Genomic DNA, 19,124 nt, shown 5'->3' with positions numbered 1-19,124 from the left:
TGATACCTCTTCTAATAGTATGAAAATGGGTAAAATCGGATTATACACTCAATACCTATATATTATATATGTTGAAAACACAAATAGATAACTGATTAAATAAAGGTAGAAGCCTCTTCCTGCGAATTTAGCAGCGATCGGACGTATTTATTATCGGAGCTCTCTAGCGAGGAATATTTAAACGAAAATGATAAAGTATATAGTTTTGCTGCAATAAAAACTTAAGCTTCTTTGCTTGGCTCTTTATTTCAACTGAGCTTGATCTTTATTTCTTACATTTACTGTAGTGTGCTCGCTGGCACTCATATGTACTTATGTACTATATGCATGTTCTTATAAATATTTGTATGCATTCCAAATCCCTATTTGCTTRATCAGCAAAAATGTGTAACCAAGCTCATTTTATTTCAAGAAAGAGTTCAGGTTTGAAGTTTTCTTGAACTGAATAATGTTTTTTTATTTTTTTTTTTTATTATTAAGGTTATGTATGTCAATATGTGACTCCTCTACCCCTAGATTCAATGATCTTCATTGAATATCTAACATATTATTACTAATAATGATTATAAAAGTATAGTTACATTGTTGTTTCCATTTTATTTTTTTCATGTTTTGAACTTGACATTGGGCCAATTTTGATATTTGTTTTTTTCGTGTTTTCCTCATTTGAAAGAGGTTGAATTTGCAGCTCTATATTTAGATTGCTATTTTTATTTCTCTTTTCAGGGAAAATATACCTTTCTTCTACAATAACGTTTTGGTTTTGGGATGATTTATTTTTTATCTCAACTTTACAATTATAAACATTTATTAAAGCATTTCCGTTGAGTACAATTTTTCTATTGTCACAGTTTTGTTTCATTTCTATTTTATATGCACTTTCAATCAGTATAGTATCATCTTCGATATCTGCGAACATTGTGTCATTGTTATATTCGTATTTACATTGGTTAAACGGACAGACGTTAATTTCTTTTACATTTTTGAAATGTGCTCCTTCATCGAAATGATTTGAAACTGATCCACGCTAAGTSACTCTGTGCGACTCTGATTTTGCTCCATATACTTGGCAGCATTGAAAATTACATTATCACAACTGATTTAGACAATACAAAGGGAAAAAGATGTAAACAAACAATTTTTTTTAAAGCAATGAATCTAATTTCACCTGAAAATCGACTTAACAAACGAAAAAATACATCTATTATTTCTATTATATGAAAATATTTAAAAAATGCCGGCTTTTATCTCAAAATACTATATGACAATCTTTTCTTTTAATAAATATTAAGCGATGTGAATTCTTGAATGACAATAACAGCTGTTTTTAAATTTTCTAATGGCAGTGAGAACACTGTTGGGTTATGAAATGCTTAAATGTWATCTAATCTTTTAAATTTTCGGTCTGAACATGATATAAGTGTTTAAGTTTAAGCATCTGATCAGAATAAAGCATGTGTTTTATAATTTTTTCTTTTGATTTATTTATTTTATCAAAGGTTTTTAGTATTTCTGTCCTATCATCTTCTATAATTCTTTTCAATGTATTAGTGGTTTTATTGAAGCTGTCAATTATATATATTTGTTGGTTTAATGCTCCTCTTATCTTATGATTGTTTTTCTCTATTATTTCTAAATGTTGTAGTATGTTTCCCTATCTTCATTGTCCATGGTTCCGAAGAGCCATTTGTATGTAGTTCCTACAATATTAAATAGTCCTCTGCGTTTTCTGTTATTTCCTATAGGCATTAATGTGTTTATTTTTGCTTTAATTGACTTTATTTCTTCGTATAATGTTTCCCTGTCATTCCTGTTATATTGGTTGAAATTATTCTCTAAGTTATTTTCTATTTTATTCATAATCTGTTTAAATTCCTTGGGGTGTATTATATGGATTACCGTTGTGGTTTGATTCACTATCTCTATCTCTCTGATTCTTATTTTAGCGTATCCCGATTGGTTTTCAAGCTTGTTTACTTGTAAAAGACCATTAATTGCCATTATTATCGTTAAGAGTATTGYAATTATCACCATATTAATCCTGAAATTTAAATTTTCGTTTACCTTGGAGTCTTGTATGCTTTTTTAAACTTTGAATCTTTAGATACTAAGTAATTTCACTCTTCTTTAAAGTTGTCTACTCCCTTGTATCTTGGTTACGCTTTTTTAACTCTATCTGAAAATCTTGTATGTTTACTTTGTTTTCTTATTTATAGTTCTTGTTCGGAAAGTAAGTTATTTATGAAATCAATTGGCCTCTTTTATATCCTAGAATGTAGAATCAGCATTAAAAAGTTTTAAGAGGGTATTCTAGTCTAGAAATTTGAAAAAATCGAAAACATTTTTTTTTATAATTYGATAGTTTTAATATTCAAAAATATTTCCCTGAAAGGATTTTTCAAATTCAAATTATTTTGAAAGTTATAGCCATTTTAGTGACATGGCAASTAAATCAGTTGAGCGAACTATCTATCTATCTATTACGCTGCCAAAACTTAACGTAAAACTTTAAACGCGTTTTTCTCAAAACTGCTCAAGTTCTAATCAGTCCATTTATTTGAAATTTGGCATGAATATTCTAAATTATCTCTATCACTAGAAGCATCAAAAAATTAATATTTGAAATTTATAATATTTAAAAAAAAATCGACAAAATTGAAAAATTTGTGAAAAAATCTACCTTTTTTTTTTGTTTTGTTGCTTCATGACATAGCGACATTCGTACTCATTAAGGATCTGTTATTGTTTTATTTTTCAGATGACGACAACGGCAGAAATCATGGCGATGAGAACACGGCCTCTTTTTTCCCTCCTTTTCTTGGCGCGTTGGGCACTTTTGTGGGATTTTTAGCCGTTCTCGTTTCATAGCAGAAACAGTCAAAAACGCAGAATCGTGGGTCGTGTCAGCTGATTCGACCTATCTTATGGGCGCGCAATGTAAGTGCCCAGTGAAAAACGCGACTCCCTTTTCTCTTTGACGTTGGATGACGTGAAAATCTACAGCATCAGATGAGGCTTTACACAGATATACTCTGCGTGTATTCTTATAATATATGTAGACTATACGCGCTCTTTGCATGGGCATTCGTTAGTGCACTCGCGACAGACGAGATTACGTACCTACATGTATACTCAGAGTGTATAGGTATGCGAGACCGCTGCATGCTACACGCAGTCTTTGCATGGGCTTTCGTTCGTGCCCTCGCGACAGACGAGATTGAGAGTTTTTTATATTTATTTTATAAATGAATATTAAACGGAAAATTTATTTATTTAATTATTTTATTTGACTTGTGTTGGTGCTATGGTATTGTGTTAAAAAAAAAAATCTAGAGTTTTTTGAGCAAATGATTTTGGTCCACWTACATTTACCAACAGCAGTCGCAAATAAAAACATTCATCATTTCGAGGATGAACAGTATACATGCGGCCTAGAGCATCAGTGGAAAACACCTGTGGCTATTCTGGAACTGGGGTTGCTTCCATGTGTAATACTTTTGCATTTCAACGTACATCACGCCACTGCGAATGGATCTGCTTCACACATTGCAAAGAAGCTAGTCAATGTTGTCGATGGTGGTCTCTCAGCTCGTTGTGCCGCATTATAGCAGAAAAAGTCAAAAACGTAGAATCGTGGCCCGTGTCAGCCGATACGGCCTATCTTATGGGCGCGCAATGTAAATGAACAGTGAGAAACGCTACTCCCTTCTCTCTTGGCGGTAGGATGCCATGGGAATTCACGGCATTTTGGTATTTGTCGTAGAAACGTGTCAGCTGATCAATATGTTTGAAATTTTCTTAAAATAACTCAAATTAGAGTCGAATACTATTATTTATAAATATATAAACTATTTTTAATACTTTGTTGTCAGTTTTTATATTTTATATTATGAAAAATTGTAATTAAAAACTTATATGTGTACAAAAATACGTATTGAGCAATGGCAACATTGTTCAAATGAAAACAAACAAAGATGGTTGATTTCGGTGTTTGTTCGCATTTTTCTCGCTAAGGAAGGAAAAGGGTGGAATGGAGTAGCTATTTTGACTGTTTCCGCTATTAGGCTCAGTGAAGTAAATTCATTAGCCATTTTCCAAATGCACTGCTAAATGTACAACTGTGAGATATCTTTCATGAATTTGAAATGACAATAATCGCCACAGTACTTCATTAGTACTGACGTATCTGCCCATTTGGAAGTTGCTGATTTCGTCATTCGTATTTTCCGACGCAATACCAAACACAGCCATGTGTACTTGCACAAATACTTGATTGATTTGGCCGAATGACAACTCTCAACGTTTGCATGTGTTTCGAAAAATCTTGATAGCAGCGAGCGATATGGTACAATGAATTCATTTTCGATCTCAATCTCTTGATTTTGAACTTTAACTTTGATAGTTCGACCATTATATTCTTTTGAACGCCGAAGATAAACTGGATATGCATCTTTCCCTTTGACTGTTTCAGCAACTCGCGGATATCGTTTTGTGCACATTCCATCAGCCATGCAATGCGATAATGGATTTAATGCACCGCACGGTCCACGCACCATCTGTGTCATCGCAATGTCGTGTAGATGGGGATCAGTGACTGGATCAGGAATTTCAGCGGATATGATGTCACCCACTTCATTTGAATATAATTTGTTCATCAACCAAATTAGGATATGAGCAAGCAGTAGTCCACGCTTCTGCCATTCCACCGAATACACATAACAACGTGTGTCACCAAAACCTCGATACTTAGTAAGCAGATCCATCATATCCTTGAGTTTTTGCTGAAATACTCTGGCGATTATGTAATGGCGATCTTGCGATTTTTGGCCCGGTTCCAACTCACGTTCAATTTTCGTGCTCTTCGGATTGCATGTGAACGTAATAAATAAATCCGGAGTTCCATAACTTCACACGTACGTCATAGCGTCTTGAGCGTATTCGTATATGTGGCTCGGGCTTCCGATATAAGATGATGGGAGAATCGTCAGACATCCAATATTCTGAACAGGAGGGTCGTAACTTTGCCTGATTGAATCAGATGAACGCTAAACGTTTGGTCTCGACTTTGACATACATGTCGACAGCTAACTGCTTTAATAACCGACGGCACTTCATAATGACATTCTCCTCATGTGTACGAATCATCATACGATACGCATAGTAATTCATTGCGCTTAGATTTTTATTCGTTGATATGCCTGAAAATGCAAAATTAAACGAATTGTTAATGGAAACCWATAATAGCATTAATAGTGAGTGAATATTACACCTGTAATTGGATCGACCATCTTCAATGTGATGTCGTACCCGTCTTGCCCTTGCCAATAAATGATTGGATATTGTAACGCATCATACAAACGATGTGTCTTGTTTACACGATTCATGATATCGCTTCTTCRCTGAACGACAATATCTCGCGATTTAGTTGGATCACCAACAATACTAATGATTCTTCGCATATGTTCACATATTAGGGTACAATCCGCTCTTATGACAAATTTGTGCCAATGCGAAGCCATTCGTTCGAATGCTTTGAATATATTAACCACATCATTATAAGCGTGAAAAAATGCTTGCAACTGTTCAATAATTCGTCTCTTTTACTGTTGTGTTCCCTGTATATTGCACCGCTCATTCAGCTGATCACCATCGACGAAATTAAATATATTTGCAGAAATTGATGTGGTTCATCTGATGTTGGCACCATTGAACCATGCAAATGGTACATTTGTCCTTGTATCTGTAATTGCAAACTATAATTTATTGAAGAATTCATTGTGTTGGTGTGGTTATGTGTGTTGTATCTTTAATCTTGCAAGTCGGCATGAAGCCACCTTCTCGAGTGATATTAGCTCCAAAGGAAGTCATKCGAAAGTAGTTATTGTATTCAAGGATGTGTTGAAGAAAATGGCTGGAATCGGGATCACTTCCATCGAACAATGGTTTCAGTGGCTGTGGTGGTGTAAGTAATGAATCCAGTTTGAATTTTTCACTTGCGCAGCACAATCCAGCAGTTGCTCTTTTGAACTTTAACGCATTGAAATATCGGCATTTATCGTCATTGCTCCAATGTCTAAATTTTCATCATCAGGGTAGTTCGCAGTGGGATCCTATTGGAACGCCAAGTGATTGTATTATAAGATGCCAATGCTCTTTGTGTCCTCACGCGCTGTCTCAATCGGGCATTTTCTCTTATTATATTTTGTCTTTCTTCCCTTAAGTTCTGTGAATACAAACGCTTTTTTGTTGCTTGCTTGCATGTCTTGTGCGGCGGCCGATGTTCGTACGTCGTCCTCTAGGCATTTTGGACTATCTACAGAGTGATGAATTTAACCTCAAGTGCACGATCCACATAATTTACACAGTTTAACTTGCCGCCTTAAAGACAAATGCCTGCTGTTGAAATTGAATAAAAATTTGCACAATACATGTGATTTATTTGATGGTTTCCAATTGAAATGTTAGAAAACGAATAACTTATTTAAAAAAAAAAATTTCACAGTTTCAAAGTGAACACTATATCGGTTTGTCTCATGATATTAACTGAACAGAGAAAAATGTGTAGCTGTCAAACAATGTATCACGCACCGGCGCCATCTACTTAAAATATTGTTTGTAGTACATGATTTGTATCAGAGATGGCGCTGTATGTAAAAAAATATTTTCCCGCTTTTCTTTTGAAATTTTTCCCGATTTTCTTTGCTATAAACCTCACGGAGCCCGAGACCTTTCCAACGAATGCAAAACCGTAGAAATCGGTTCATGCGTCCTGGATTTATAGCGTCAGGAAGGAAAACCCGACTTGTTTTTATATAGTAGATAATGCTACTTAAAAATTATTTTAGATAAAATTTTTAGCGAATTTAGAAAAAATGTGCGACGAAGAAGCTTTGGAAAAATTATTCCCTGGGGAAATCAACTGCTTCTGCTATTTTATACAAGTACAAAGCTGAAGGAACCGTTAAAAAACTTAATATTGGAGGACGTCCTAGAGTCAATTCGGTAAAGGATGACTTGCGAATAGTGCGCGAGTTTAAAAAATATCCTAAAATATCAGCAAAAAATGTTGTAGATAGCTTACAGCTAAGAGGGAGTAAAATGACGCGCCATTGATGCTGATCTTTTTAGCTTCCTGATTGGCAGTTTCAACATGACAATGACCCCAGATACACCCTTAAAATTGGGGATTGGTTTTTGGAATAATAAGTTTATGTTATGAGATGGTCCGACCAATCTCCTTATATGAATCCAATTAAAAACTTATGGGAAATTGTCAACAGGCAATTTAACAGGGAACAGGTTCACGGTTATAAAAACAAGCTATTTGATGCCTTAAAACGAGCCTGTAATGGAATAAATGACAGACATATTAGTAATTTAATTTCATCTATAAAATACTAATTTAAAATTAATTTATTCTCATATATAGGTAAAGACCAATGATTTCTGTCGCACGATTTTTTACTTTTTTCTATTCTGATATAATTTATAAATCATCGATGAAAGTTGAAAAAAATTGCGTTGTTTCTTAATATAGAAGACGCGATCTTTCTTTTACAAAAAATTATTCTTCTAATACATACATAGATGTATATGTGTGAGATTCGAGTTAGTCCAATGACTTTTGTCCGACACTGTACATATATAACCCTATATCTACCTCGCTTAGCTTTAGGTGCTAGGTACCACCCTTAGGTGAACAAGGTGTATTACTGTTGATTGTCAAATCCCATCACACGCTACAATCAATGCATGGAATGTATAGTCTTATGACATGGAAAAAAATTATACGAAACTATTTGATTCAATGGAGTTCACATTTTTTATAACATTTGATAGTGGTAACTAAAATTATTAAATTAGTTTTAAGATTTTTATTATACCTGTATGTAATAAGCAGTTTTTGTGAAAACAAAATACAAGATTTAAATTGGATAGTAAAAAAAATATTCAAAGGATTGACCGTTGCTTTTTACAAATTTTGTACCACCTTTAGCAATTTGCGGGTACCATGCCAACAGAAATGTTCATCTTCTTAAATAAACCATTCATATACCCAATTTTAGACCTCTGCGTAAGAAGTCGAAGTGCTGTACAGCCAATAAGTGTTCCATCGATGAAAGCAGATGGTAACCGCAAGGAGACAAGCCTGGTGAATGCGGCGGGTAGGTTAGCAGTTCCCAGCAGAGTACTTTCATTACAATCAACCTGCATCGGTTTTGGTTTTTGTGCAGTTGCATTGTCGTGTAACTTTTCCGGCTTATTCCTGTCATTTTTCGATCAATGCGTGGTTCAAATTGATCATTTGTTGTTTATAGCGATTGGTATTAACACCTTCACCAGGTTATAGAAGCTCATGATGTACCACGCACCTTTCTGATCCCATCTTCTTACCGAAACGATCTGTTATCGGTGTTCTATTTGTCTTCCATTAAATTCATGTGACACACATTTTGTACACTTTTGGATTTTTTACTTAGCTCTCATAGTGGCTAAAATAGTTTTTTTGTGCAACATTTAACATCGCTGCCATGTGCTTTTCACTCAAAGTATCATCTTCATCCAATATTACTTTCAGTTCGGCGTCTTCAAAGTCTCTGGATCTGCGAAACCATCTTTTGCTTGTGGCTTCTAATAGAACATAATCACCATAGCCGTGAMAAACATAGGTTGCGACTCTGCAGCACTTTTCTTCAAAATCATTACTTTTCGGTAAAAAATTTTACATATTTAACACAAGGAAAAAATATGTTGTTTTTTCAAAGACTTTAGGGTAATTGAATATGTTTGACAAATGTGGTTCAACAAAACAGAAAAAAATTAAGTCTCCTTCGCAACAAATGCCACTTTGAACAAATTGGTATATTATCGGGGGGAGATGCCTCTAGTATTTTCAGAAAAATTAAAATTTTTTTCCTCTAATCAATTAAAAAACTATACAAAAATATTCCCGAAGTTTCATTGGTACACTCCGAAAATTTTCAAGAAATAGGCTCCAAAACCACTGAACTTCATGCAGCGGCTGCATAGGTACCAAAACATTGACTCTCTTTTCCTCGAAACTAATTTTTTATCCGGCCGTCGAAATTGCGAGCCAATTATTTAACCGAACTACTTGAACTAAAGTGTATTTTATAGACAAATTTATACTCAAGTGCGTATAGAGCGCTTTTCGGAGAGAGAAATGGCGTGTTGACAGTGGTTTAACTCCTTTGATGTCGAAAACCAAGGGTAAAAATGCAAGTTTTTAGAAAATCCAAGATGGTCCCAATTGGTCCCAAGCCAACATCCCCAATTTATCGAAATTCTCAAAACCCCCTATTATGCGCTTCATAAAAGCTTCTTGATTAAGAAAAAAAATATGTATATTATTTTCATTTCAAGTAAAAAGCCTAGCCAGGAAGTTGACGGCCGACTGATTGACAGGGTTCGTTAATATTTCCGTCATTTTTTGTACATAAAATATTTTTTATTTAGTAGTTAAATAATACCTCTTACTACATATGTAAAAATTTGGATGTGATCGGTTTTTATTCTCCCTTAATAAAAGTGCAAAAAATGRCCTTTTTTGGCGGTATCTCCCCCTTAAGGCTCCCTTCATACTGGTATTTCATAGATATTTTTCGGTTTTTAGAAAAGAATACATAATTAAAGTTCGTTTAAGAATCTAGGTAGCTTATCTTGGCCCAAATAGTATGTATATATTTCAATCACAAAGGATTTTCAAAATTAAACTCAATGCAACAAAATATTCTAATATCATATTTCTTGACACTAACATGTTTCAAATAACGTAAACATGAACTTTACTTTATTCATGCTTTTATATACTAATAAACATATATATTGATTTATTCGGAAGTCAAAATTTAAAAAACATTTGCGGGCAATTGTAATCAAAACATATGTACGTTTATATTTGATACTGCTGAGTTGAGCAATATTCTCCGACAAAAAACCCGCATAAAAAACGCGCATAGATTATTAAGCGCYTTGAAAAACGTGGAACATTTTAACTCGTTACCGGATCTTCTRACACAAAAAAAAATTGATATGCGTTTTAAAATAGATATAGAGAGCGATTTGTAAACGCTGTTCACTCGTAAGTCTTCCCATGATGAAATGCAAAACAATACTGAACAAAACTAACATGAGAGCTTGACAAGACTCAACTGTGATCTATCAAAAAAAAAAAAACCAAGGCTATTAAAAAGTACCTAGTTCACACATATAAATCCCTATATAAATATAATATATGTTTAAATATGAAAATCTATACCTACCTGAAACCCTGGATCGTCTATGTAGCATGTAGCGTAAAAAGGCCTTCATTTTTCGTAAATATGAAAGAGCACCACTGCGTCTTTCCGAATATGCAAGCAAAAAATGTTTTGCAAAAAATCCACATTTTGGCGAATAAACCGATAATTGCTTTCTCCCGCGAGCTTCGTTTTCACCACTAGTAACGGGTTTTTCAAGAAGAGCGCTACAACAGTTTTTTTTTAATTCTGATACCAAGGAAACTCTTTATTTGAGTAAAAGTATATTCGATGCCATTATGTATGGAATTCGATTTCTATTGCATGTCTACTACGGGGAGGCTTGCAGAAGTCCAGACGCAGAACCTAATTTTCGACGGTTTTCAAGCATAATCGGCCGATACGGCTGCAATTTCATATCTTGACGTTGCCCCCCCAAGAAATAGTCTAACAAAAAATCGTACAACCGCGGCGGGCAGTTCACTGGGSCATTTCGTGAGACAACGCGATCACCAAACTTGGTTTTCAATAAATTGGTTTTGACACATACCCCTGATATAAATATTTCGGCAAACTTATTATTTTTTATTAAAGTTATTGAAGATTGAAAATTAGAGGACAATAAAATTGTTTATCGAAGTTTGTATGATGCTCGATTGAACGACTTACAGATTTGAAAAATATCGAGTAAGGAATTTACCATTGTTTACATAGTATATTCGCAGAAATCTACATAAMGTTTTGGGTACAAGAAAAGTGAAAACCCCGTTAAATCGCAAAACACAGAAAAAAGTGACAATTTTGACAACAAAGTTCTTGCAAATTTAAAATATTTTCCAACTCTAGAAGATTTTTCCGTGGCTTGCAAAAATCAGTGTCGTTATGTTTGCAAGCACAACAAGGAAAATGGTGACAATCGACGATTGTTCGTTTGTTCCTTTCAGCGCAGCTCGGATTTTCTACCAGTAACACAATGTTATGAAGTTATCGTCACGTCAGTCCTTTGACACATTGACTTATCGACATGAAAACAACAAGAAAAGATTCGCTCATGGGTTGTCCGTATCAACGAAGGTGCGGGGAGATGTGTTCGACAATTTTTGCTTTCGTGAATATACATATGTGCCTCAGAAATAATAAATGTATGTACATATGTATGTTCTGTATAAGCAGTTTCTTATATTGCTTATATGTCGGTAATATTTTTAAATCAGTCTCTGCGCAAGAAATAAAAACTTTATTTTAAATAATATCAAATTGAAGTTATAATTATGTATATATGAATTTAGTTTCAAATAGTTAATGAATTTAATTATGATTTAAAAAGCTAAATGAAAAATAGAGAGAATTTATACTTGAGAAATATATATATGTAGGTATTTAATAATAACAATTTTTATAGCCTTTGCTGGCTAGTATAGTAGGAAAATCTTATCTGATATACTAGCAACTTGTTAATTGGACCAAACAAGCAAAGAAATCAAAATGTGCTGATCCACACATATCTCTGGCTGAGAAAAAATGTTGATTGTGCAGAGATATGCAGATACCGACAATCAAACGCAATTCTATGCAGAAGTGATTCACAGTGTCATTGCATGAAATACCTAAAGAAATGTATCAAAGCATTTTTCATTTGCTACTTTTTTAACTCATGATGAAGATAAATTAATAAAAAGTACCAAAATAAAAAATAATAAAAATTTAGAAATAGCAAGTATAAATACATACATACATATATTTATTTCTCAGTTGGAAGCCAATATTGTTAACTAAGCTGTAATACATATAATATATCGTTTCTTGTCGAAAATCAAGATTGGCTTAGTGGTGCCATTTCCACGCCCATTAAACGGCAAAATAGCTGGGGCCGAAATTGGACGATGAGCTTGGCAACGTTCTTCTCTACGTGAAATCGCAAATCTGACATTCTTACGTAACAGTGTAAAAATGAGCATCAGCGGGCTACAACCACGCCCTCTTCCCATACAACAATTAATAGTGCTTTTGAAATATGTGCTCTTATGACAAAAATGAGTCCAAATCCAACCAAATATGTTCAAGCCACCCAGGGGACGAATAAGTGGACCCCTTTGACTATAGTCAAAATATCCGGAAATAATACTAGAAATCGAATATGTGGACCCCTTTGACTATAGTCAAAATATCCGGAAATAATACTAGAAATCGAATGAGGAGCATACGTCGACGTTTAAGACAATAATTGCAACAAAATGTAGGCCAAAAACCGCTGAAACTATTGTAATTACTTTTGATTTATATAAATAATCATTGGTGTACGAAAACTTTTTTGTTTTAATTTTTTTTAATTGTGTAAAAAAAAAATATGTTTTTGATATGCTATATTCAATGTTAAATGTACATATCTTGAAATGGATAGAAAAAAAACCACAAAATTTATTCATTTTATAACAAATAAATGTGTCGTAATTTAATAGAACTAGGTGTATGTAAACTTTATTGGTCCACTGTATGTGCGTTAAAACTGGGTTGAATCGGGTCAATAGTTCTTTTCGAAATTCCGAGTGACTTTATACAGTATCGGCCAATATGTGAGTTACTTCAACAAAATTGGCAGAACTGGTTTTTACAATAACGGTGCAATTTTGCGCTTAGAATGAATTAAATCAGGTAACTTGGCTTAGACCCAATATAACTAACAAATTTAACTCTTGCAAGTTCCAAGAGTGTGAAATGTTCGCTTATACCGGAACTTAGCTCTTCCTTACTTACAAAAGAACCTCCGAATGCAAAATAAATAAGTTATATAATAGTAATATGGAAAATTCTTGTCTCTCTCCTCCGTATATACCATTTAAGTATGAAGAACGTAATAATATATATTTTTTATTTAATTAACAGATCTATAACAATTTTTGTGTTTTTTTTTAGTTGGAGAAGCTCTATAATTAATAAATGTGATCCCTGAAATTACCACTTCATTAAAGTTGAAATTTCAGGAACTTGAATTTGCGCTTTTCCGTAAAGAAGAAAGTTCCACAAATTTTGTATACATGTTGGACTATATCCAAATATAAACTGTATTCTCAAAAAATTTTTTCAAGTCTAAATAGTAAGATATACTATATGGATGTAAATGTTTATATATCGAGTAGAAGTAGCTTAATAGTAGGCTAGCACATTTTTTTTTAAATTGCATGACATTACAATTTTCAAATTAATACTTTTTATTTTCAAAGTTTAAGAACTTAATGCTTGTAATGCAAATTAATGAGTAGCGTTATTATTTGTAATGTTGTCTTACAATATTAGTTTTGTTTTAATTCCAACTTTTTAATAGAGCTATTATTTCAAGAAGAAATATTCGTATTTAATATTGGTATAATTTATTCAAATTTTAATTATCGGCTTTTTAACGGTTATATTTTCTTTGTAAAACTACCAAAGTGTATCAGTAATCGCATATTCAGAAAATATGAAATGAAAAACCACAACTTTCAAAAGACTATTTAACAAATTTTAATAAATTTGTTATATTTTGGTAGTTAACATATATACGCATACACATATGTGTATACGTTTTACAAAAGTTTCTATTAATCGCACACCTATGTATAAAATTTAAAAAAAGTCATCTAAAAACAAAATGTCAAGTGTGTACGCACTTCTTTCTGTGAAGTTTCTATTTGAAATAAAACTGATCTGTAGAGATCTTTATCTATTAAATAAGGGTATGAACCAAGTCTTCTATCGTGTTTTTGATCAATTTTTGTCGAGTTTGTGTTTTGATGATCTTTACCAGTACCCTTAAGTACTTCTTATAACATTATGCCTTTCGGAAAGACCATCTGTTCGGTAACTTATGCACCGAACATTAAAATTTTGCAAACCAGAACTGGCCGCAGATATCAGTTCATCGCATAGAATTTCTTTAACGATGTTCGAAACCCTTTTCTTTTTTTCCCTGTCAATCTCGTTAGATAGTTAGTTGATACTTCGTTAAAGCACTTAACTGTGAACATTCTATTTGCTCTACCTCAGTAGTRGGTGTAAATTTTGTTCCAAAACATGCAGTTCAATTTTATTAAATACTTATTTTTGAAAAATTTGAATGAATCAAGTTAGCTTTTGAGCCAACAACGCAAGCCAAATAGCCGAGTGATACTATATTATATGCCATAGGGACCCCATCTGAACAACTTTTTAGGAGATTACATTATTGCCTTTTACAATAACCCATATCAAATTATGTGAAGATGTCTCGTCAAATATGAATGATATGACTCCCATCGTTCAGTATGTAGCTATATCGATCCGATCTGAACAATTTCCTCGAAGATTGTATTATTACCCAAATTTGGTAAAAATATCTCAAAAACTTAAAAAGTTTTCCATGTACATATGTACACACACATAATTGTCACTTTCGACAAATCAGTAGCTTCTTGAGGAGGAAAGTGCGTTTGCTAAATTTCACATTAATATCTTAAAAAACTGAAAGAGTATTAACATGTATAGAGAAAGAAAGATGGATAGATGAACAGACGCTAATAAGTTCCATAGGACATAGTCTTCGACGTTTTATTTTGGGTTTAACAAACTTCATGGCGACCTTAATATACCCTGACTACGGGTCGAAAAGCTTAAAATAAATCTATCTTGTTGTGATAGATAGGCGACATGTCTCCCGTGCAGTTGACATGAGTACGCTCCGGGGACCTAATATCGATTCGAAGATAAAAGCTGTACGGACGTGTTTTTTAACTGCTCCGTGAACTCTGTGACTATAAAAAGTAAAAAAAAAAAATATTCACATATAATATTGCGAACAGAAAAACAAAATGCGAGGTGAGAATGTCCCAAGTTCAGACCGGTTTGCAACATAATATTTCCACATGCGCATTCAAAAAAGGTAACATAAATGAATCAGAAATTCAAACACTGAAAATAGTTTCATTCATGTTRTAAAATACTTATACATTAATAACAAGAATTACTACTCCTACCAACTGAAGAGCTCAAAAGGCCTAGTTTTTGTCATTAAGGTATAAAGATATTAAAGAAGCACTGTAAGAAGGTGGTTTTATCACTAAATAGTAGTAAATATTTTTAACAGAAATTAAGTTCCACAACCAATGTTCAACATGAAATTGATGCCATATTCTTGCCAACTAAAATAAATGAAAAACATCCGATTTACAACCTAAAATATCTGTATCTGGTCCTGTACAATGCACAAATTGCCAAGGATATGGACACACGAAGCATATTGCTTCTTACACAGTGTCTGTGCTCCAAAACCAACCAAATGGAAAGCGTTGAAACTATGATTTTCAACCTTATCCAATGTATGACACAATTTGTGAATGTGAAATATGATTCAAGAGATAATAAAATTACAAACCCGAATGTCGCAAACTTTTTTGAGTAAAACCTGAATGTACTGAACATTTGTATATTGAATGCTAACGGTGTTAACTAACATAAATTGGAGCTTATTAGATTTCGTGATGAAAATGATATATATAGATTAGGGTGAATCAAAAAAAGAAAAATTTTTGTTTTCATTTGGTACTCTGAAAAATAGGTTCCTAGACACCTCTAAGAAAGTCTCTCCAAAAACCTATRAGTTTCATCATTCATAACGATTTTTTTTCATTGATTTATAAAATTCCTAAGAAAAAAACAATTTTCCCAAAAATGAAAAAAAAGAACTCATGCTCAGAGAGGCTTTCTTAGAGGTGTCTAGGTACCTATTTTTCCGAGTACCAAACGAAAAAAAAAAATTTTTTTTTATCACCCTAATGTAGATGTTATGCTTTTATCAAAAACTTATCTTACGAATAAATACAATTTCTTTATATCGCGATTTAGACTCTATGTTACAAATCACCCAGATGAAGAGGCACATGGAAGAACAGCAGTGTTGGTTAGAGAACAATTAAATGACCRCGAATTAGAATCTGATTTAAAATTACAGACATCCAATTTAAAGACTTTTTTAGAACGCTAGGTCATAGATTACCGCCTGGTGGAGATTACAATGCAAAACACATGTATTGGGGCTTGCGAATAATTAATCCGAAAGGACAACATCTGTATCACACTATTATAAGTAAGCACAATACTTTGACATAATAATTCCTGCTAAGCCGACATATTGGCCCAGTGATCGTAACAAATAACCAGATTCAATTAATTTGGTGTAATTAAAAATATAGGTAAATTTTACATTATAGTGGATACATGTAATGACTTATCTTCTGATTACTCTCCTATACTAATAGAGATAAGGGAACAACCGATATTCGTTGGTCGAAAAATGGATCTAACATCTTATAAAAACCGAATTGGCTAAAATACATACATACGTGAGTAGCCACATTAATGGTGCGAATCTAAATAAATATAGGAAGAGATATTGACGATCGCATAAGAGAAATCAATGATATAATAACCAACGCAGCTGTATTAGCAACACCAAACAAACCATGGAAAAAGTCGCCGATTATTCTGATATATAAACCTTGAAAAGACTTAATACAGGCGTCTTCATACAAACCAATCAGTCTTCTACCCTGTCTTTCTAAAATATTTGTAAAAGTTTTACTATCAACGATGCCTCCTTTACTCCACTATAATAAAGTAATACCAACGCACCACTTTGGTAGCACGATAGAGCAAGTAAATATAATTACTAACGAAATAATAGTAGCATTTAAGCACAGAGAGTATTCTTCAGCAATATTTCAGACGTAGGACAGGTGTTTGATAATGTGTGGCATAAAGGGCATTTATATAAGATTAAAAAAATTCTTAGTTTAGAATTGTACAAAACATTATATCRTCAAGAATATTAGCGGAGCACTTAAATTCTGTCGAACAATGGCTAACCAACTGGCGTATTGTAAGCATGTTATATTTTCGGTAAGACCAAAGATGTGCCCGGTAGTAAAAATGAACAATAAGCATTTTAGTACCCCAAGCGAACGGAGTAACTTATTTTGGTATTCATCTACATAAAATACTTACGTGGAAAAAACWTATCTCTAGTAAAATAACTTGCATTAAGATAAGGGCTGCAATTTAAATTGGCTTTTAAATAAACACTCTAAACTTAGCTTAGACAAAGTGTTTTTATACAATGTGGTCATAAAACCGATTTGTATATATGGCATTCAACTGTGGGGTGCGACTGTGCAACTAACATTCATTTAATGCAAATGTTCCAATCGAAAATGCTTTGAACAATCTTTTGTTCGCCTTGGTATATGCGTAAAAAAATATCCATAAAGATCTTGGTATTTCTATGGTAAAGAAAGAAGTAAAAAACAGCAGAATTAAATATATATCTAAACTCCGAGATCACCTAAACCCTTTGGGTAATGCTTTGGTACATTCCTGCGATCAAACACGCTTAAAAAGAAAAGACATACCTGCGTACTAAAAAGTAACATATCACCAAAGCAGCTCAAGCTTGAGCTTGTCTAGTTTTTACATAGATTTAAGATTTTACAACCTATTAATCAAAAACTCGAAAGAACAGGTGGTACGATGAGGACTATAGTGTCGTAGGGGAGAGTATGCGGACAGCCTACCTCGCAAGGTTACTATTTATCACAACACGAGCAGAGTGGGACGGATACTGAGGGAATAGAGAAGTGAGACGCATATGCGCAAGCTTGAGCAGTTGACCAWYAGGGGTAATGTTCGAAAATTCTATGACAATATGCGGCGGCTAACAGAATGAAAAATGGAAGAAGTTAAGCAGAAAATAAAAATGTCATGTCACATATTTATACATGATAGTTTTTTATAAAAAAAAATTGGAAGAAATGGATAGTATGCTAAAGCTTAGGCTTTTTTTATTTTTTAACAATTTTGTTAATTTTGTTGATACAATTGGATCATTCTTTTAATTTTTGGCCTTTTGTCTTATGTTTTTATAGGTCTATAGGTCTATATTTATTGACATGAGTAAAATTTTATATGAATGCCTGCAGAGTAGTAATCAATTTGGGCTTTCATACTTAATTTGATGATAATATAAAAGAAAAATTGATACCTATTAAAATTATTGCCGAACAAATAATGCACAATCATACAAACATGCATATGACACATTAAACAAGCTACCACGCTTATTCATAAAAACAGACGCCGTAACATTTCCCCGAGGATTTCTTGCCTACAAGCGTATTTTCGTGACGATGGCAAAAACTAAAAATCATAAATTGATTAASTTTCTGACGATCTTCTGGAAGGGAAAACCGACAACCCCGCCAACTCGCAAATCACAGAAAAAGTGACACAACTGGCGACATAGTTCTTGTTGATTTAACATATTTCCCAAATCTAAAATATTCTTTCGTGGCTCGCAAAAATCAGCATCGATATACATATTTGCAAGCTCATACATAAACATACAAATTTACGCTAGTTTGTATGCGAAGCTTTTACAGCGGCACAGAGGTAGGGACAATCGGCGATCGTTTGTTAGTTTCTTTCGGCACAGCTCGGATTTTGTACAACACAATATTGTGACGCTTTGTCGTCGCTTTGTATTATATATTACAAACCCACACAATTCCCTGGATGCGAAAATATGTTCATTGCGCATAGATAGATGCTTGTTAAATTCCCTCATGGTGTCATTGCATGAATTATGTAATTAAATGCATATGTATGTATATTATATCAATGTGTTTTATTATTATTTTTTTAACTTATAATGAATATAAATTTCTAAAAAATACAAACACCAAAAATTATACAAATTTATAAGAAGTTTAAAAATCGCATGGCATAAATGGAATTCATTCCTCGGTTGATCAACGATATTCATTGGTTGATAATGTTAACAAAGCTGTAATTCTGCAGATT

At 33.2% G+C, this 19,124-nt stretch overlaps 2 protein-coding genes across 7 annotated transcripts in view; both read right to left on the bottom strand.

The window, feature by feature from the left end:
* LOC108972648 (homeotic protein caudal) overlaps positions 1-19,124 on the bottom strand; it is a 77,383-nt gene that overhangs the window by 9,366 nt on the left and 48,893 nt on the right. Inside the window, exon 2 of one of the 5 annotated variants that reach the window (XM_018939328.1) lies at positions 6,285-6,396. The exons of the other annotated variants lie outside the window; for them this stretch is intronic. Within the exon in view, the coding sequence (XP_018794873.1) occupies positions 6,380-6,396 (17 nt within the window). The 3' untranslated portion in view covers positions 6,285-6,379. Of the gene's footprint in view, positions 1-6,284; positions 6,397-19,124 lie in introns of those variants that run through there. 5 annotated transcript variants of the gene reach the window in all.
* LOC108972649 lies at positions 3,987-5,548 on the bottom strand. Of its 2 annotated transcripts, none has more exons than XM_018939331.1 (2): positions 5,270-5,548; positions 3,987-5,198 (listed from the first exon to the last, which is right to left on the bottom strand). In XM_018939331.1, exon 2 carries the CDS (start codon positions 4,764-4,766, stop codon positions 4,107-4,109), a length of 660 nt encoding a protein of 219 aa, XP_018794876.1. In that variant the 5' UTR covers positions 4,767-5,198; positions 5,270-5,548; the 3' UTR covers positions 3,987-4,106. Both variants share the same exon structure in this region, with proteins under 2 accessions (XP_018794876.1, XP_018794877.1).

Source organism: Bactrocera latifrons, unplaced genomic scaffold (genome assembly GCF_001853355.1).
Source record: "Bactrocera latifrons isolate USDA-ARS-PBARC rearing strain unplaced genomic scaffold, ASM185335v1 scaffold_410, whole genome shotgun sequence".
NCBI lineage: Eukaryota > Metazoa > Arthropoda > Insecta > Diptera > Tephritidae > Bactrocera > Bactrocera latifrons.
The sequence above is the reverse complement of the archived record's forward strand: the minus strand, read 5'-3'. Positions and strand labels throughout refer to the sequence as shown.

Coding starts and splice junctions, on each gene's coding strand:
- LOC108972649 (XM_018939331.1), bottom strand. CDS start 4,766: ATGATGGATCTGCTTACTAAGTATCGAGGTTTTGGTGACACACGTTGT.